Consider the following 20,907-nt stretch of genomic DNA (forward strand, 5'->3'; position numbering starts at 1 on the left):
GACGTTTTTGAAATTGCTATTTCAGATTGCAAATAATGCCTTGCGCAAATCTTCTTGGGAATGAAGTTTCTCGCTCAAACTTTTCGCAACATGAAATTGCTTGAAACAGTTCCTCATCAACTGAGTGTCAAACAAAATTAAAGAGCTTTTGTCAAAAATAGCTTTTAAAAATAAATTAAATAGCTTTTGTCCTGTAGTCTAAGATTGAACTTGTTCATGTGTGTGGTCAGATACACAGAAAAAGCTAATTTCCTATGTGAGTAGTGGCTGGGGTTAATTCTGTTCATCCTGAAAAATTTCAATTTCTGCCCGGAGTTAAAAAAATCGTGACAACATGAACACCTTGCCACAGGTAAGCAAACGAACGGAAGTGTGATACGTAGGTCAAATCTGGATATTCTGCTTCTATCTCCTCCAAGAAAGCACGAAACTAACGATGGTTAAGTCCGTGAGAACGAATGCAGTTTACTATTGAAACAACAAGTTCCATCACAGAAGATAAACCCATATATTTGCCACAGTGCCTGCTGGTGAATAATGCAGTGAAAAACCAAACACTTGGGACAGCCCGCAATTGCAGCAGTTTTGTAAATTTGCCCAACTAACCCTTTTCCAGAGCCGCACATGTTTCTTGACCATCGGTTGTGACGCGCTTGAACCGTTTCTACTCCAGGCCCTCATGCAGGAGAGATTTCTCAACTTCTTCGAAAACTTCCTTGCCTGTTATTGTACCGCGCATGTCGTGCACCGTGACCAACTCTTCAATCACTTCAAAATCTTCTCTGACCCCACGAACATACAGCAACTGCGAGGTAGAAGTGACATCAGTTGATTCATCAAGCGCGAGAGAAAAGTACTTGAATTTTCTGGCTTTTTCTTCGAGTTGAGACACTATATTTATTCCAATATCTTCAACTCGACGAGCATCTGTATTTGCCGAAGAGCTTATAGTTTTAGACAAGTATACTTTTTCCGGGCAGAGTTAGTTGGCTGCTTCAATGATGCATAATTTAATTAACTCACCATTGGTCAAGGGCTTTCCTCATTTTGCCAAAAGATGTAACACACGGAAACTTTTGATTGCTGCAGCTTCATTCTCGGCATTCTTTTTCTCGAACAAAAATTGTTGTGCTGCCAAGTTGTGTCTCGGCGCTTCCAGCTTGTCTGCAAGAAGCTTTCCTTTGAGTTGCGAATAGTGTTTTGTATCATAATGTCTCTGAGTGTTGCTCTCTTTCGGCACTGCAATATGCTATCATTGCATATTAACCATAATGCTTTGTTACCAACATATCAAACTCGATAACAAAGTAGCATGCATCAAACTTTTCCTTGAATTCACGGCATTCAGAGCCCACATTTCTCTTCTTTCCTGGTCCTGACATTGTCACCTGAAACACTTCCAAACTTGGGTTCACACTGGCAAGCAGACCAGGATGATAATGTTCTCCTCAATCAAAGGGTCTTGGGTGGTTCATGGCAACATTTGCAAATATTTTATCAATTTTTAGAGACACCAATCACGCCCATTTACTGTTTTTTAGTTCATGCGTAATCAGAAATAAACGCCACGCTCGATTTTTGTACACATTATGTGGATATGCGAGATACCGTCGGCAGGCCGGATGGAACCTAGCCGAGGGCCGGATCCGGCCCGGGGGCCATAGTTTGGAGACCCCTGATCTAGACCAACTGTAAGATCATGAAAAGGGCCCTAAAATAGCAATTAGTTGGCCTGATAAGATGGTTTAGTTATGTAGTCAATTAGGTTAACATCCAATTTGGTACAATATATGAGAATGAGTACTGCACTCTTCAAGGAGTTCAAGGTAGGGAAGTGATGGTACTTAGGAGAGGAAGGTCAAGAGCCAGCAGTTGGGTACTCCAGGCCTCCACAACAGCTGGCCAGCTGGGTCCCACACCAACAGCTCCAATCAAATTAACAAGTACAAAACTTGAGTCTATTCTGTTTTAATTGCAAATAAAGAGGACTCATACTTCAAGTGGATAAAAGTAAGACTGAGATTAAATTTAGCAAACAGGTATAGAGCTTCAGCAAGAAGCAGGACACTTACTCAGTACAATATAGCAAGGCTAACACAAAGCATAACACAAGACTTGATGCTGTAATGCAAATATCACAATGTAAAACTCAAAAGAAAATAAACACTCAATAACTGTAATAGCAACCAAATGTTTACCAAGATCACAAGCCAAATTGGGTGCAGTTTATTTAAAAGCATGACAATGGATAGGACAGGAAAATAATGCATAATATTACCAGTTCACCGCAACTCACCATTAAATAGCATTGAAGTTGCTTAGGGAACAAGAGTATGTAGAAGAAATAGAGTACTGGAAGTTTGGCAAGCAGGATTAGGTCAACAATCACTTTGAGGTAAATTGGAATTCAGGCAATGGTTGCAGGCATTGATGAACAATCAGGTCAGTTTAAACATGACCTTGCTGGTGCATGATAAATGTAATGACCCTTCTTCACTGGTAAATGCTAGACACAAGTATTGGTTAGGCCAATAACAAAGATATATGTCTGAAACAAACACAGAAGAAACACATACATTATTGATAACAAAATTGAAGTAAACCACTCATTCTAAAGGAGAAAAGTAAGTGATATTAAAAGGCATGGCCTAGAAGTGTGGCAATACACTATGGTACAATATAGCCTATATTCTGCAGCCCTCTTCAACGCCAACATGTACGCCAGTGCTAGGGCTTAGAGCCTCATGTATGCTGGATTAAGCCATGGAAAACAGCACCATCTTGAGCTTGCAGGTTTTGTACTTGGAGTTAAGGAAAATTGGATTGGAGTTAAGGACAATTTGATTGGAGTTACAATTGGACAATTTGATTGGAGTTACAATTGGACAGTTGGATTAGAGTTAAGTCATCAAGCAGGAATTTTGCAGTTCTGAAAATGTTAGGAAAGCTCTAGCCTCAGCTTGAAAGGTGCATATATTCCATGTCAGAGCCACAGTTTCACATTTTAACATTATTTGTCTATTGCCCATAGCCATCTCATTCTTGCCTCAATAGTAGTTATGTACAAAAATTGAACTGTTTTTAAGAGTAAAATTCTGAATGATAACCTTACATATCCTTGTTTTGATTTATGAAGCCATTAGTCTAGAATTGAGACTATTAGAAAAGAGAGCCTTAGAGTTTTGCAATCTGGAATATAATACAAATATACTAATATCTTTAATTTTTTTCAGGCCACAGCCTAATGTGATTTTGTTGGATGCTCACTAGATTATGGATTAGAATTGATCAGGTCCATCCACTATGAGCCTTATGTTCTTTCTACTACCTTCCTTTGTGGCAGTATTTTGATTACAAATTTTATTTTCTTCTTCAATTTTATATGAACAATATTGTATTTCCATCATTAACCTGTAATATTTTATTATTTTCTATTTAAACACTCTCATTCTATTTTATGTTATGGAAGGTGTCCGACCAAGAAAAAGTCAAGTGAGTTTTAATATTACTGCAATAATTTGCTCATAGTTGACTGGTTTTATATACTACAGGTTGTTTAATATAGACAGTATACTGGTTCCTAGTAAGCGTTCCCATAGTGACTGTCGCCAACACTGAACATGACTGCCCATTGAGAGATGATTGTTTGAAGGACTCATTAAAAGAACAGTGACTCGTTTGAAATAAATGGAAAGCTATATGTGTTTTTTTATTTCCCTACTATAGGTAGATAGATTAAAATTCATGAATCCTGATTACCTTTATATTTTTAAAACAGAATAAGATTTGATACTGATTTATATTTTTAATTCAGAATAAGATTTGATACTGGTCTTGCTAATGAATGGTTATTACTAAAGATTTTCTCTTGATTGCTTTTGAAGCTTCTTACTGCTGCAGGAGCTGACCAGCATGGGAGCTGCAAATGGAAGCAAAAAATACAGGTCATCTCCCATGGTGCCACCCCCATACCGACTGCTTGTCATGGCACTCTATGTGGCTGCTGGTTCCCTTACTCTTGTCATTGTTGCAGGTTTGTGCTTTATTTTGCCCCTGCAAGTTAATTAATTATTTAATGAGCCCAACCATCTGAGTCCAAATAGGAAAGTTTTAGTGTCACTTTTTGTTATAATTATATTGCACAAAGTTTTCAATGGAATTGTAGTTATATTTATGTTTTATTAGGCACCAATTCATGACATACAGGGGTTGAAAAAATAAGGGAAATGCCTGAGAAATCCACAAAATATATTTAAGTATGGTGTAGGTTCACGTTTTGTGGCAATTGCACCCTCAATTCTCCTTAGTGCTGATTCATATAAATTGTAAATTATTTCCAAATGAATTTTAACCCATTTTTCAGTTGAAACTCCCTCTAGCTCTTTTAAAGACATAAGCAGTGGGAGTCAGCTTCTGACTTGCATATCTCTAGAATTGACAATAAATGAGCAATAATATACAGGCCTGGTGATTGAGGGTGCCAAATTAGATGCTCTAAAAAGCACTCATTACTTTTGAAACATATGACTAGAAATGTTGAGCATTTGGGAAATTTATGTCAACAATTTAGCTTCTTTACTCGACAATTTGGCCATTTTGAAAGTCAGAGAGGTTTGCCATTTATAGGTTATTGGTGGTTAGGTTATAGACACAAAAATTTAGTAAAAATATCTGTGCAAGGATAAAATATCAATTAGCAGCAACAATATACAATAAAATACATAAAAATGTCAGGTGTTACCCTTATATTTTCCAACCCTGTATATTCTATAAATTCCTTAAGGCTGTTGGCTTTCATTTCTCCAGTCTTAAAAATTATTTACAACTTATGTTGGTGAGTAGGTGTAGTATGATTTCCATTTTTGGCTCTAATTAGCCCATTTCGTAATTAATGCTATTTTGGAGCAATATATAGGTAACAGTATTAATTTGGGCTGTCTTCATTAACAGCCAATCAGAAAACAGCTAGAAAATGTTATTGTTGTTCAATGCATCGAGACTTGGGCATGTTGTGTAGGACGCAAGGTGGCTGCAAGAGCCCAACCAAAGCTGAGCCAGTGCTGAGAAATAGGGACGAGAAAGCATAGCTTCCTTGGGAGCAATTGAGGAAGGTAGGGCAGCTAAGACCCTGTTGTTTTCAGTGGTCTTTGTCATGTGGAAGGAGATAACCCTTCTGTCTCAGTGTACAGATGGTCAATGGCAGTCATTTTGAAGCACCATTGGCAAGCATCAAGGCAGAGCTCTGCAGGACTTATAGGCTCACAATGGCTGAGTGTAAAGCAAAAGGATGCCAAATTGTGGCTACATAGTTTTCAAGTTAGTTGGGTGATGAATTTATCAGTGACAGTGAAGAGAAATACCCAAAATTCCTTGAGAAATGCCCAGCTAGGGCTGGCTAGGGCCTTCAGGATGCATAGATGTAGAGTGCTATAGGCTTTAGGGGCAATTGTCTTGACGAGTGGAGAGTGAAATGAAGTGGGCATCTCAGGTGATTCCCAGGATTTTGGTATCTTGTTAAGCAAATTGCAATTGTTGCTGATGAGGACAACAAGTTTGCCAGTCTTTTGGCGGTGGACCAGGCAGAGATGCCAGACAGGTGCACTGCTAGGTTTGCTTTCGTGATGTCGAGTCTTGGGGCTGAGACAAAAGTAGAGGTCATCTGCATAGAAAGTGATCTTGTAGGAAAAACCGGGCAGTCAGAGATGAAGTGGATTGAGAGGGATTTGGAGATGGTGGACCTTTGGGAACTCTAGGTTGTATACACCTGAGAGGAAAACCGGGTGCAAAGGTAGAGGCAGGATGCTAGCCTACCTCTGAGATAGGAATAGTGTCATCATACAAGGTGTGATATAGGGTACGTAGATGCAGCAATCATGGATAGTAGGAGCTAGTGGTCAACATGGTTGAAGGCTTTTGACAGGTGGATGGCATCTGCCACGTGCGGACAATAGGCAGCTGTTTGCTTAGACTATTAGCGGCATGCTACAGCCACCTTGTACTTGGAGAAGGAAGTACCCAGTTCAGGTATTGATAAATCACATTGACCAGCTACTGACGGCTGGAAGTTACAAGAAAAACAGGTTTTACTCTAGTGGATGTGACTTTCTAGTAGCCCCTGAGGCATCTGTTACTGCTAAGCATGGTCACTAGCACAATGATAGGTGGCAGAAGGTTTAAGTTGTATGGTATGTCTCATTAGTCTCAATATTGTTCCAGATTTAAAGTGAAGGCAGAAAATTTTTCCATTTTCAACTCTGATTGGGAGGATGTTTCTAGGGTTGTCTCAACTTGAAAAAATAAAATAATGAAATGCATGTGCATTTCTTAATGTGGTATATTTAGTTAAGTTGAAAAAGAACAGTTGGAGGCACTGAAGTAGATGGTTTCATGTCTTTAAAGTATTATTAATAACACTTGTGTTTTGACTGGCATTAGTTGTATGGCTTGTTTCAGTGAGTCTGAACAACGTGTGGCCGTTCAAAAGCTCGAGTCACGGCGCAGGCGTGCTGGACCGCCTCTCTGTCATGCTGGGCGTCCAGGAGGAGGTTCATGCTGTCATCATCGATGCTGGCTCCACTGGCTCCAGGGTGCTGGCCTTCACTTTCTTCCGTTCCATAGCAGGTTAAGGTTTTTCCTTCCTTCTTAATCATGTCATTTCTTTATTTCTTTGAGGCCCATTGCATCTAATGGATTTGTGGTGGTCGTGTCTGATAGGGAGAGCTAGTTGATGACTTATAATGATGAGATGAAATATTGTCTTTATTCTCTGAAGAATGAAGATATTTGATGAAAAATTTTTTTTTTAATTCAGAGTGATAGGTAGAAGCTCCAGCTGCTCTGTTGATTTGTGCTATGATTTGTTTTGAACTTAGATCTTTATTTTTATAATTATTAAAAAAAAAACAATTTTCAAAGTTCAATAATCAACCTGAAAAAACCTCTTGTCTGCTTGAAACTTTTCTAATCATAAGAAGCACAGGAGCAAAGCTCCCACCACAGTTTGCTAAATACTTTTTTTATTAAGTATCTGTTAATGTGTGCTGAAATCTTGTATTCTTCCATACCTTTTGCATGGTTACAAAACTCATATACATTTTGATGTTTATATTGTGAACATAACAGTTACGTATATAGGTGGATGCTAAGTATTATTATATACATTATGTGCATCCGTCCATACATTAGTCTTCAAGCATTATCTGCAATGTAATTGACACAAAATTTGTGTATATTCACAAGCAAGAGTTCCACACGCTTTACATTAGATTACCATGATTTGTTTACAGAACAATTCTACTACATGGCAGGCCGCAATTTTATGTTTAAGCTCAACTGGTTATATTCTGAGTAAGGAAACATGAGGGGGGTATTGAAACGTTTTAATTTCTTGTCCTCTAAACAGACAATTCTCTGAAGCTGGAAGATCAGTTGTGGCATGAAGTGAAGCCTGGTCTCTCCAGCTATGCTGACGACCCCGTCAAGGTCTGCAACTCAGCGTTTATTCTTACATTGTATTTATTTAGAACGAGATCTCAGTGTTTCTTTTGACCTCGTATTGTTTCTAAAACAAGATATATTATTGTCTTTGTTTTACAATATAAACTTGGGTCATCAGTCTGAATATGCGATCTTAGCTTACTATTTCATCTTTGATTTCATTTGTTTTACTACAGTTGCTATGTATGAATAAATATACAAAAATCTGCAGCTTCGGCCGTCGTATGATTGAAGTAATTTTTGTGATAATAGTTTTTCTATTGGTAAAAGGGCGGCGAATTCATTATTCACTTACTGTACTAACGTGCTCAATGTACTAACGTGCTCAATGTACTAACGTGCTCAATGTACTAACGTGCTCAATGTACTGACGTGCTCAATGTACTGACGTGTTCAATGTACTGACGTGTTCAAATGTACTGACGTGCTCAATGTACTGACGTGTTCAATGTACTGACGTGCTCAATGTACTAACGTGCTCAATGTACTAACGTGCTCAATGTACTAACGTGCTCAATGTACTAACGTGCTCAATGTACTAACGTGCTCAATGTACTAACGTGCTCAGTACGGCCCTTGGTATTACAGGGCGCAGCGTCGCTGGTGCCGCTGCTGGAGCTCGCGTACTCGCGGGTGCCGGCGCTGGCGCGGCCCCACACGCCGCTCGTGCTCAAGGCGACTGCCGGCCTGCGCCTCCTGCCCGACCACCAGGCTCAGGCCCTGCTGCACGAGGTTGCCAACAAGTCATTTGTATTACTGCTTAATTAGGGTTGCCAACAAGTGATTTGTATTAATGCTTATTAAGCGTTACCAACAAGTGATTTGTACTATTACTGCTTATTTAGGGTTGCCAACAACTGATTTGTATTACCGTACTGCTTATTTAGGGTTGCCATCAAGTGATTTGTATTACTGCATATTTAGGGTTGCCAACAACTGATTTGTATTACCTACTGCTTATTTAGGGTTGCCAACAACTGATTTGTATTACCGTACTGCTTATTTAGGGTTGCCATCAAGTGATTTGTATTACTGCTTATTTAGCGTTGCCAAGGAGTGATTGCTGTAAAGCTCCAATCTGTATATTCTGGTTGAACATCTCATCAAGCTGTTCCTCAGGTTCTCTTGTCAGACAATTGTTAGAGCCTTCGTGCATGCTTGGCTAGTCACCCCCATCATTGGAACTTCTTCCCTTATTCTTGGTGTCGTCACCTTTTTTATGGCTTCTTTGAAGACGGAGTTCATCATTAAATGTCATCTTTATATCCTATGTAATACTCGAGATGAGCTGCCTTCTGTCACGCAAAGAATAACTCAAAAGTCTTAGCCGTTTCATTATTATTTTAATATATTATTTAACTCGGAAGTCTCGAGAATGCTCATCCAGATATTATTTCAACAGGTGAACAAGCTGCTGCAGTCCTCAGAGTTCCTGACGACAGAGAACTCAGTTGGGATCATGGATGGCAGGGACGAGGGCATCTTTTCTTGGTTCACTGTCAATTATCTGCTGGGTGAGATGTCGAATTATCAATTATCTGCTGTCAATTATCTGCTGGGTATCTGTAACATGCCCTCTGTAGATATCTGTGTTGCCCACTGTAACATGCCACAGTGAGCGTGTTGCCCTCTGTAACATGCCACAGTGAGCGTGTTGCCCTCTGTAACATGCCGCAGTGAGCGTGTTGCCCTCTGTAACATGCCGCAGTGAGCGTGTTGCCCTCTGTAACATGCCGCAGTGAGCGTGTTGCCCTCTGTAACATGCCGCAGTGAGCGTGTTGCCCTCTGTAACATGCCGCAGTGAGCGTGTTGCCCTCTGTAACATGCCGCAGTGAGCGTGTTGCCCTCTGTAACATGCCGCAGTGAGCGTGTTGCCCTCTGTAACATGCCGCAGTGAGCGTGTTGCCCTCTGTAACATGCCGCAGTGAGCGTGTTGCCCTCTGTAACATGCCGCAGTGAGCGTGTTGCCCTCTGTAACATGCCGCAGTGAGCGTGTTGCCCTCTGTAACATGCCGCAGTGAGCGTGTTGCCCTCTGTAACATGCCGCAGTGAGCGTGTTGCCCTCTGTAACATGCCGCAGTGAGCGTGTTGCCCTCTGTAACATGCCGCAGTGAGCGTGTTGCCCTCTGTAACATGCCGCAGTGAGCGTGTTGCCCTCTGTAACATGCCGCAGTGAGCGTGTTGCCCTCTGTAACATGCCGCAGTGAGCGTGTTGCCCTCTGTAACATGCCGCAGTGAGCGTGTTGCCCTCTGTAACATGCCGCAGTGAGCGTGTTGCCCTCTGTAACATGNACTAAGCACTATACACTAAGCCTATATACTAAGCACTATACGCTAAGCCTATATACTAAGCACTATACACTAAGCCTATATACTAAGCACTATACACTAAGCCTATAGACTAAGCACTATACCCTAAGCCATAGACTAAGCACCATACGCTAAGCCTATAGACTAAGCACTATACACTAAGCCTAAATACTAAGCACTATACACTAAGCCTATAGACTAAGCACTCTACACTAAGCCTATATACTAAGCACTATACCCTAAGCCATAGACTAAGCACTATACCCTAAGCCATAGACTAAGCACCATACGCTAAGTCTATATTATAACCCGAACGCTGGCGTGCAGACCGTGTAGGCAGCGCACCGCGGGAGACGCTCGTGGCGCTAGACCTGGGCGGCGGGTCTACGCAGATCACCTTCGTGCCTGCAGACCAGCTCACCATCACCAGGGCCGAGCCTCACCAACTCTCCTCCATATCTCTCATGAACCAGAACCTCGACCTCTTCACCCACAGGTGACCAAAGACCTCTTCACCCACAGGTGACTATAGACCTCTTCACCCACAGGTGACTCTAGATCTCTTCAGCCACAGGTGACTCAAGCATGACTAGACCTCTGCACCCACAGGTGACTCTGGCAGGAATAGACATCTTCACCCACAGGTGACTCTAGACCTCTTCACCCACAGGTGACTCTAGATCTCTTCACCCACAGGTGACTCGAGCATGACTCTAGACCTCTGCACCCACAGGTGACTCTGGCAGGAATAGACCTCTCCACCCACAGGTGACTCTAGACCTCTGCACCCACAGGTGACTCTGGCAGGACTCTAGACCTCTTCACCCACAGGTGACTCTAGACCTCTTCACCCACAGGTGACTGGCAGGAATCTAGACCTCTTCACCCACAGGTGACTCTAGACCTCTTCACCCACAGGTGACTGGCAGGAATCTAGACCTCTTCACCCACAGGTGACTCAGACGTGACTCTAGATCTCTTCACCCACAGGTGACTCGAGCATGACTCTAGACCTCTGCACCCACAGGTGACTCTGGCAGGAATCTAGACCTCTTCACCCACAGGTGACTCAGGCATGACTCTAGACCTCTTCACCCGCAGGTGACTCAGGCATGACTCTAGACCTCTTCACCCACAGGTGACTCAGGCGTGACTCTAGACCTCTTCACCCACAGGTGACTCTAGACCTCTTCACCCACAGGTGACTCAGGCGTGACTCTAGACCTCTTCACCCACAGGTGACTCTAGACCTCTTCACCCACAGGTGATCCAGGCATGACTCTAGACCTGCTCTATTATTGCCGCGCGTGTCTGGGTCTTGTTCCTCCTAATTCCAGGGCTACAGTCACGCGAAGCGGTTTCCGCTCTTTTCAGGATGATGCCACTGTGCCACATGTCGATGATTGCCCCTTTCGACCCTTACACAAACNCTGTCTCTTATACACATCTAGATGTGTATAAGAGACAGTCCCCCAGCTAATTGGGACTTATTCCCTCCTTTTACCCCCCATTCTCCCTCCTCCCCCAGCTAATTGGGACTTATTCCCTCCTTTTACCCCCCATTCTCCCTCCTCCCCCAGCTAATTGGGACTTATTCCCTACTTTTACCCCCTATTCTCCCTCCTCCCCTAGCTAATTGGGACTTATTCCCTACTTTTATCCCCCATTCTCCCTCCTTTCCTAGCTAATTGGGACTTATTCCCCCTTTTATCCCCCCATTCTCGCCCCTCTTCCAGCTACTTAAAACTTGCCCTCCTTTTAACCCCCACCTTCCCCCCAGCTACCTGGGGCTCGGCCTGATGGCGGCGAGGAAGGACGTGCTCCTCCACGACCTCCCCAACTACGTGCCGGGGAGCGACGAGCTCATCCGCTCCCCCTGCATCAACCCTACGGTCACGACGACGTGGGACTACGGCGGCCACACCTACCACGTCACGTCAGTCTTATGCACCACACTACCACGTCACGTCAGTCTTATGCACCACACTACCACGTCACGTCAGTCTTATGCACCACACTACCACGTCACGTCAGTCTTATGCACCACACTACCACGTCACGTCAGTCTTATGCACCACACTACCACGTCACGTCAGTCTTATGCACCACACTACCACGTCACGTCAGTCTTATGCACCACACTACCACGTCACGTCAGTCTTATGCACCACACTACCACGTCACGTCAGTCTTATGCACCACACTACCACGTCACGTCAGTCTTATGCACCACACTACCACGTCACGTCAGTCTTATGCACCACACTACCACGTCACGTCAGTCTTATGCACCACACTACCACGTCACGTCAGTCTTATGCACCACACTACCACGTCACGTCAGTCTTATGCACCACACTACCACGTCACGTCAGTCTTATGCACCACACTACCACGTCACGTCAGTCTTATGCACCACACTACCACGTCACGTCAGTCTTATGCACCACACTACCACGTCACGTCAGTCTTATGCACCACACTACCACGTCACGTCAGTCTTATGCACCACACTACCACGTCACGTCAGTCTTATGCACCACACTACCACGTCACGTCAGTCTTATGCACCACACTACCACGTCACGTCAGTCTTATGCACCACACTACCACGTCACGTCAGTCTTATGCACCACACTACCACGTCACGTCAGTCTTATGCACCACACTACCACGTCACGTCAGTCTTATGCACCACACTACCACGTCACGTCAGTCTTATGCACCACACTACCACGTCACGTCAGTCTTATGCACCACACTACCACGTCACGTCAGTCTTATGCACCACACTACCACGTCACGTCAGTCTTATGCACCACACTACCACGTCACGTCAGTCTTATGCACCACACTACCACGTCACGTCAGTCTTATGCACCACACTACCACGTCACGTCAGTCTTATGCACCACACTACCACGTCACGTCAGTCTTATGCACCACACTACCACGTCACGTCAGTCTTATGCACCACACTACCACGTCACGTCAGTCTTATGCACCACACTACCACGTCACGTCAGTCTTATGCACCACACTACCACGTCACGTCAGTCTTATGCACCACACTACCACGTCACGTCAGTCTTATGCACCACACTACCACGTCANTGCAGGTGCTGTAACACCGGGCTGCAGGTGCTGTAACACCAGGCTGCAGGTGCTGTAACCCCTGCAATTTGTTAATTTATTCGTAGTCATATTAACCTCAACAAAGTATTAATGTGAAGGTGAAGGTTCACTCTTGTGGACCCATTAAGAGCCAAAATAAAATGTGCACTTGGAATACACTAATAGTAATTGTTAGCAAACAGTACATGCAGTACAGATGAGACTGACAGGGAGTTACGACACGATCGTTTACGCTTTTTATAGTAGTTTTTATGACTTTCATATTAACAATAAAAGTTATGATATTATGCTGAATGTTGCTAATATATATCTTCGTTCATTGGTGACGGTAGAAGTGAGCAAGACAAGGGATTAATTTAATAATGATTAACATTTGTTTTTTTTAGGTGACTAACGTGCCTGATGAGCTGCGCGAGAGAGAAGTTATTGCGTTCAGTTATTTCTTCGACCGCGCCACGGAGAGAGGCCTTATTGGTAAGAAATATATTAGCATTTTTGATATGTTAAAGCTACCTTCTAAGACATATTAATATTCGTTCAATGATTAGAGGCACATCACAGATATCAATCGTGATTACTTTAACTTCGTTACATAACGCTTTTTAATTACCTGCGATTGACATTTGCGTACTATTTTACAATCGTTAGAGAATTCACACTGATAATTGGTGTTTAGTTTTAAAAAATTTCTTATTCAAATACTTGAAATGCAGGCGTTTTATAATAAATATAAATGAATAATTATGATAATTTATGTATTGCAGATCCGCTGCATGGCGGCGTCGTCACAGTCAACGAGTTCGCTCAGGCTGCCCGACAAAGTTTGTGCTGCCTACACTCAGAATTATATGTTACGCATTGTCTGCTGGCACTTACGAGTTCAATCTTATGCAATATTTGTTGATTTCTCTCAAATTTATAGACAATGATGAACTGGTGGTAATTTGTATGTTTGTTGATGTACGCGCTGTTATATTGATCTTTTGTAAGCGTTTGAGTTGTTTTTGTCATTGTATATCTTAGGAATATTGGCTGCTTCTTGTGCTTGATTACTATTGGCAAGTTGAATATTATGGGATATGGAAGTTGAGGCGACGGAGGCTCGATAGCTTGTAAAGATTGGTTCGGCACTCATGCTAATGATTGGCCTAGTCACTCGCGCTAATGACTGGTCCAGTCACACGTGCTAATGACTGGTCCAGTCACTCGTGCTAATGACTGGTCCAGTCACTCGTGCCAATAGTCACTAATGACTGACTGACTTGCAGCTTGCGATATCCCGAACGCTGAGCAGCCGTTCGCCTGCCTCGACCTGACGTTCATCGCAGCCTTCCTGCACAACGGATACCGCCTCAAGCCGGAGTCTCCTGTTAAAGTGAGTCACTTATTATAGTGAGTCACTTATCACAGTGGGTCACTTATCAAAGTGAGTCACTTATCAAAGTGAGTCACCCAGTGAAGTTTGTCGTCCGATAAAGTGACTCATCCATTAAAGTTACTCAGTAAAATGAGTTTCTTCCTGACTCTTCCTATTAATGTTAATGAGTATATAGTTTCTCTCTAATTATATGAATGGGTTAGAAGCTTCACCCTCCAAACGTAAATAAGTTTAAAGTCTTTTCCTGAAAACGTTAACGGGATAAACGTTTATTCCTGATAACTTGAATGGACAAAAGTTACTTCAGAAGAAAGTTACTGGGTTTATCGCTTCTTCCTTAAAAATAGACGCAACTTTAGACTGGTCCCGCAGCCACACGTCCACTCTTGTTCCCGCAGCCTCACGTTCGTTCTTGTTCCCTCACGTTCACTCTTGTTCCCTCACGTTCACTTTTGTTCCCTCACGTTCACTTTTGTTCCCTCACGTTCACTCTTGTTCCCGCAGCCTCACGTTCGCTCTTGTTCCCTCACGTTCACTCTTGTTCCCTCACGTTCACTCTTGTTCCCTCACGTTCGCTCTTGTTCCCTCATGTTCGCTCTTGTTCCCGCAGCCTCACGTTCGCTCTTGTTCCCTCACGTTCGCTCTTGTTCCCTCAGCTCTACAAGAAGATCGACGGCTACGAGCTCAGCTGGGGTCTCGGTCTCGCCTTCCACGTCATCAACAACGGCATATGAACTGGACGCTGCCAGAGACGTCTCTGCCAGTGATTCCGGGCTCTGCCAGAGACATTTCTGCCAGTGATACAGGGCGCTGTCAGAGACATCTCTGCCAGTAATACAGGGCCCAGTCTGACATCTCTGCCAGTGATACAGGGCTCTGTCAGACATATATGCAAGTGATACTACCTGTCAGTGTTTTGGCAGACTACCCTGCAAGTAATACTGACAGTGTGCTGGCAGACGTCTCTGCCACTGAAACTTCTTTTTTGAAGCGCTGTAAAAGACAATATCTGTAAATGGCACGTTCTGTCAGAATCGTTCTGGCACGACCGCTCTGCAATTGTGACTTCCTGTCAGAGTGCTGTCAATTGCCTTCACCAGTGATACTTGCTGTCAGAGATAACTCCCGTTAGTATCCGTTGTATTAGCACTTGTCTTTTTATCAATCGAACTCACGCGTCAAATTTCATAACCGGAGTTCGATCAATAACAGTCCAATAACTTCGATATTATTTTCTTATGTCTGAGTTCATCACTCATTCTAGAAGTCTAATTTCTTAGGTAAACCTTTTATTTACGAATACATTAACCATCGCAGCATTATTCGTACTGAATGTCCAGGTAACGCTAGTTAACCTGATTAGACCCAAGGTTAAATTATTAAAAACCTGAAAAAATGCAAATATGAGCTCTGTTGTGCAGTATGTTTGCATAGGAGACCAAGAACAGGTCATCTCTGTTGCAAAAAAAGAGTGCCGTTCCTGATATTCATTCTACAGATCCGCTCCGGCAGAAGGTTTTCTTGCCTTGCAAGTAACGCGTTATCGCGTGGTCTGTTGTGTCTTGTTTATTTGGTGTCGTTGTTGGGTCTCCTTGACAGTGCCTCACTTCTCATCGATCACCGCTAATTCGCTGCTTTCTATATGTTAATGATGTATTAAAAATGATAATTTCATAAAATAGATGAATTTAAACGTGCAGAAATGTTCGTCTGAATATTATTGTTAGTCGACAAACCTAACATTCACTCATGACGGTGTTAACAATTGTATCATTTAATTTACCTCTTGTTCAATTCAATTCACTCTCAAATTTCCTCGCGATATTCGTTTGTAAGTGCGTCATTGAAACGCTTTTATCAAAGATGCCGTTTTGAAACTTTCACGAGGCTGAATTTCAAGGCGGTTGGTTACAAGTGACATGATTTAGTTTGTTTTCTAAGAGAAGTGTTATGAGGGTGAGGTATTATATATACGTCACCCTTCCTTATAAATATTCACTCTATGTGGAAAATCGGCGTCAATTTCAGCGTAATGTTTACGCAGCTTCGTGGTAGCGCGGCGCAGAACAACGGACACGCGGGTGCCTAGTGTACTTACGTGCAACTTTTCTCACATTTTCTTGCTATTGAAATTTATTTTAATGAGTGTAACATTGAACAATTGCTTCGATACATAGTACGTCATTGTTGGGATTTGTTGGTTAATGCTGCAGTCAAAAGTTTGTCTTTGAGTGGATTTCGTAATTTTAGTCTATATGCAAAGACTGCTCTGTTTGAATAGCCTCATTGATGCTATGCTTGTTCTGTGCATCTACTCACTGCAGACTCATCGTATAATAGTTGTGTTCTTCCCTTATGTCATAAGAACCAAACAGATATTTCCATGTCGTAATCTTGTTGAGTGTAAATATTATCTCTTCCTTTGAACCCTTATCTCAAGACAGCAACCCAGGGGCCATACTTTCAAAACTCGCTAAGTGAACGTAAGTACATACGCTCTATTTTCTTGTCTATGATTGGTGGATTTTGCTTGAAAGGCCGTCAATGATTGGCTGATGAACTTACGATCTCTTAACTTTTTTTGAATGTATAGGCCCAGAACTCCAACTGAACCCACATGAAACTAACACTCCTCGGTTTCCGCCCTAGACTCTTGCCTCTGTTGTCCAACTCTCGTGTTTATTCCAGACTCGCTCACTAAAATCCTACCGAATGACTCATGAAGAATATTTTCATCCGAGTTCCTATGAATGCAGTTCATTATTTTGCTCAGATGTAACAATAAATTGAATAAATATATTTGGTAAATAGGATGAAATATTTTGGAAAATTTATAGGTGGTGGAGACTGTTACTTCTCTTTGTCTTGCGGTTGTGTTTTTCTTAAAGCTTCTTTGTTGAAGGTAGATCTTCAAATAACGAACTTCTACCCCATTTTGTTAGATTTCAAGTGTTTGAGTTTTCACGCCAGAATCATGAATGCCTTCTAGGACGTGAAGTCGCCTCCTGGAAGCGCCATCTCACGAATACAATTTAATTTTTTTCTGTATTTAATAGAGTGCCTACCCTGCTTTTGTTACCCATTCAAGTGTACGCTTAAGACAGCACGAAATTGAAACAAATGCACAGAGCAAGGTGAAATGGTAAGGCGTGCTTTGTATGGCCTCATTATCATTGCAGTTCTTGGATAATTTTCTTATTTTCTTGAGTTAAGTTCCTTTTTATTTGCTATTCCTTTGCTCCTTTCTTGCATTCCTTCCCATTTCCATTATATTTTAGTTTGTTACGGTATTCCTTTATTTTACTGCATACATCTTTATTTTGCATTATTTTCTTACTTGTCCTTGACCTATCTTAGTTGCCGTCATTGTTTTAAAGATTTGAAATTACATTAATTTTATATCTTCTGCACTATTTGAAGTTTTTTTCCTAACGCAATTTTCTTCAGCTTCAATCTACTTCTTTCTCAAGCTTGTTTAAAGATGATTTTTGTGCCAAATTCTTGACGAGTTTGTTGGTTTTGCTGCGCCGAAAATGTGCCGGTTCTGCTGTTTCCTAACGAAGCGTTGCGTGACTGCGATGCCCTTTGTCGGGTTGAAGGCGCCAGCGATGTTCTGCATCGACACTTCTAGCAGCGACCCTTAGCTTCCTTTCATTTTTTTACCCCATTTAACGTGTCACGATACACATTTTATCCTTTCGACAAAGGTGCCTCCATGCATAAGTATGGCTAGATTGAAACATCTATCTCTCCATTGACTACAAAAAATTTTGAATTACCATAGGAGGCAGTTAACCTGATTCTCGGGATACTAGCGTTGAATATCCCACCATGTTAACTTGTCCATTTTCTGTACGCACTTCTAGGTGTCTGTGGGAGCCATGTGTTTTGTAATACTTGCCAGGATTCACATTAAGTGTGATGAAGTATTATGTCTTGTGCATCGTTGCCATTTATTGTTAACGTTCGCGGATTGTGTTCTGTCTCTGATTTTGGGCTGTGGCGGTTTTTTCGTCGATTATCTTATATCCTTAAACATTTATCGTTTTGTGCTGCTTGGTGACTTTTTTACCAATATTGGGATAGTGCCACACATTATTGCCAACGACTACCTAGCTTACGTAGTTTAAATTACCGCGCGTCCACACGGGATATAAAATTTTGTCTTATTTGTGTTCAGATGCTCCATTCACTTTTGTGCCCAAATGTACGAATTGAATAACTAATCTCGGTGATATAAATCAAATTTACTTAATTGTCAAGACAATTAGTTTGTCAGAATGAAATTCATTCGTTAGAGCTTCAAAAAGTTTGATCTATCACCGCTAATTCACTGCTTTCTAAATGTCAATGATATAAAAATGGTAATTTTGATAAAATAGATGAATTTTAATGTGCAGAAATGTTTGTGTGACTAATATTGTTAGTCGACAAACTGAACTAGTGGAGCGGCATGTGCTGTGATGAAGTGTCTTTTATTCTATTTAAGATGGCAGTTGTTGTGCTGTTGTTCTTCATTAACAACGGCGGTGAGAGTATCTTGTTCATACCGTTAACATTGCATTAACCTTCTAATTAGGAAACATGTAATGTAGAGAGTGTATTACTGTAATATTTTTGTATTAATGATTTATAAAATTAATCATACATGAATTGTTTTTATGATCGCGGGTATTTGCTCTCAAAACAAACTTTAATTCAGCGATTATTTTCACCGCGAAAAAATGACGTGCAATCCAGTCCCATGTTATGTATTAGAAACCATACAACTTACGTGTAACTAGTAGCATTTGTCATGACATGAATTTAGCAGCTTAAATTCACCCATAATTTTTAAAGTAATTAATTTATCAGATTACGTTGTGACCGAGTATTGGGACCAAATGTGAATTTCCGGATACCATGATTTGAGAAGCGATTGTGTTTCACAGATGCTCGATGTGCCATTCGTTCAGATTGTCGGTCCGCAGTTTGGACAGCGTATTTATGCTTGATGCGGTGCTATCATTTGTACTACACAATGTATTTTACAAGAGCTGTTTCAGCTTTTATATGCGTTATCTTTGCATTAACTTAACATGTGGGCATTTTCAAGGTTACATACATACGTATTGTTCTCTATTTTATGGTCACTGTTGTGTTATCGTTGTGCTCATATCCCGTGTGAACTTTACTTGTGGTTCAGTTGGAATAAAAATGATCTTCAGCTTACCTCCTTTTTGTCGGTCAAGAATTCTACGTACAATTTACATTTGCCTGGTTTACAAACAAACAGGGTTATTCTAAATGATAGACACAATTTAATAAATTGGTATTAACTCGAGCATAAATTCATAATGAATAATTTATACGCCAATGAAAAAAATGAAGATTCAAAGTTTTATTTTACAAGTTTATAAATGTTAAATATGTCCCCTCAGTAAGTGACAATCAGTCACTTCCTGAGCGTTGGGTAGGACGCATAGAAAATAAAGATCTGGCCCTACACTTCTGGCCACCGAGATCACCTGATCACGCGTGACTATTTCTTATGGGAATACGTCAAGGAAGCTGTTTACGTCCCGCCTCTACCAGCAACTCTGTTTAAGTCCCGCCTCTACCAGCAACTCTGTTTACGTTCCGCCTCTACCAGCAACTCTGTTTACGTACCGCCTCTACCAGCAACTCTGTTTACGTTCCGCCTCTACCAGCAACTCTGGTTGCTCTGAAGAACCGTATCACTGCTACGATGCACTCAGTAACAGAAGATATGCTTTCTCGTGTGGGACGAGTTTGGCTACCGTTTAGAAGTTTGCTCTGCAGCACAAGGGGGGACATGTTAAACATTTTTAAAATGTTAAAAATTGAATCTTTCTCTTTGCGTTGGCGTATAAAATATTCCTTTGAATTTATGCTTCATGATATATAAATTTATCAAACTGGGTGCATGATCATTTAGAATAACCCTGTATATTTACACTGCGGAAAAATAAATGCTCGCGGCATATATTGATGCGCTGATATTGTTTAGTAGATTCGATGGCATTCTAATGTTTCTAGGTTAGAATATGTCTCAACTATTGAGGGTTGTGAGTGGGAAGGTCTCGAGCTTTGGAATTGGACATTTCAAATTTCTCCATTTGCCAACATTTTATCGAGGAGCGATTGTCATAATTGCTAAAGTTCTACAAGTAAAGAGCGCTCATTGTAACAGGAATGTGCTCTCTTTCATGTCAATGTCTCTGCTTTAGTAAACATTACCTGACACGATTTATCCACCGTTATTGTACACCGAGTAACTGACTTGACTGAACGAATATGTGAGGACCTTTTTAAAATATTCCGTCCATTCCAAAGCTCCGATCCCTGCACTGTTATCTTGGATCTCGCACGGTCAGGTTTTCTATTCCCTTGCGCTTCTTCACTCTCCATTATGATATCATTTGGAAACTTCGCTTTGTTGCCCTAACACTTCAAAGATTAAACTTTTCGAAATGATATATCATGAGTTTTCAAAGAGCTTTCTCTCCCACGGATATCGTAAGCATCCCTTTGCTTGCAATTGTTTTTTCATGAATGTTTCACCAATGCTCAATGTGGCATTATAT

The 20,907-nt window shown here is 41.7% G+C and overlaps 1 protein-coding gene across 1 annotated transcript; it reads left to right on the top strand.

Annotated features, from left to right (window-relative positions):
• The first annotated feature begins 3,231 nt into the window (after positions 1 to 3,231).
• On the top strand, positions 3,232 to 16,119 carry LOC108673061. The gene is made up of 12 exons (XM_047884935.1): positions 3,232 to 3,492; positions 3,901 to 4,033; positions 6,454 to 6,621; positions 7,403 to 7,482; positions 8,086 to 8,229; positions 8,900 to 9,011; positions 10,135 to 10,303; positions 11,588 to 12,890; positions 13,329 to 13,416; positions 13,707 to 13,763; positions 14,211 to 14,317; positions 14,977 to 16,119. The coding sequence occupies exons 1-12, from the start codon at positions 3,463 to 3,465 to the stop codon at positions 15,052 to 15,054; spliced, it is 2,469 nt and encodes an 822-aa protein (XP_047740891.1). The 5' UTR covers positions 3,232 to 3,462; the 3' UTR covers positions 15,055 to 16,119.
• Positions 16,120 to 20,907: the final 4,788 nt, after the last annotated feature.

Source organism: Hyalella azteca, unplaced genomic scaffold (assembly GCF_000764305.2).
Source record: "Hyalella azteca isolate HAZT.00-mixed unplaced genomic scaffold, Hazt_2.0.2 contig16549, whole genome shotgun sequence".
NCBI lineage: Eukaryota > Metazoa > Arthropoda > Malacostraca > Amphipoda > Hyalellidae > Hyalella > Hyalella azteca.

Coding starts and splice junctions, on each gene's coding strand:
- LOC108673061 (XM_047884935.1), top strand. CDS start 3,463: ATGGAAGGTGTCCGACCAAGAAAAAGTCAA. Junction 6,622..7,402: donor TTTCTTCCGTTCCATAGCAG/GTTAAGGTTTTT, acceptor TCCTCTAAACAG/ACAATTCTCTGAAGCTGGAA. Junction 8,230..8,899: donor CTCAGGCCCTGCTGCACGAG/GTTGCCAACAAG, acceptor TTATTTCAACAG/GTGAACAAGCTGCTGCAGTC.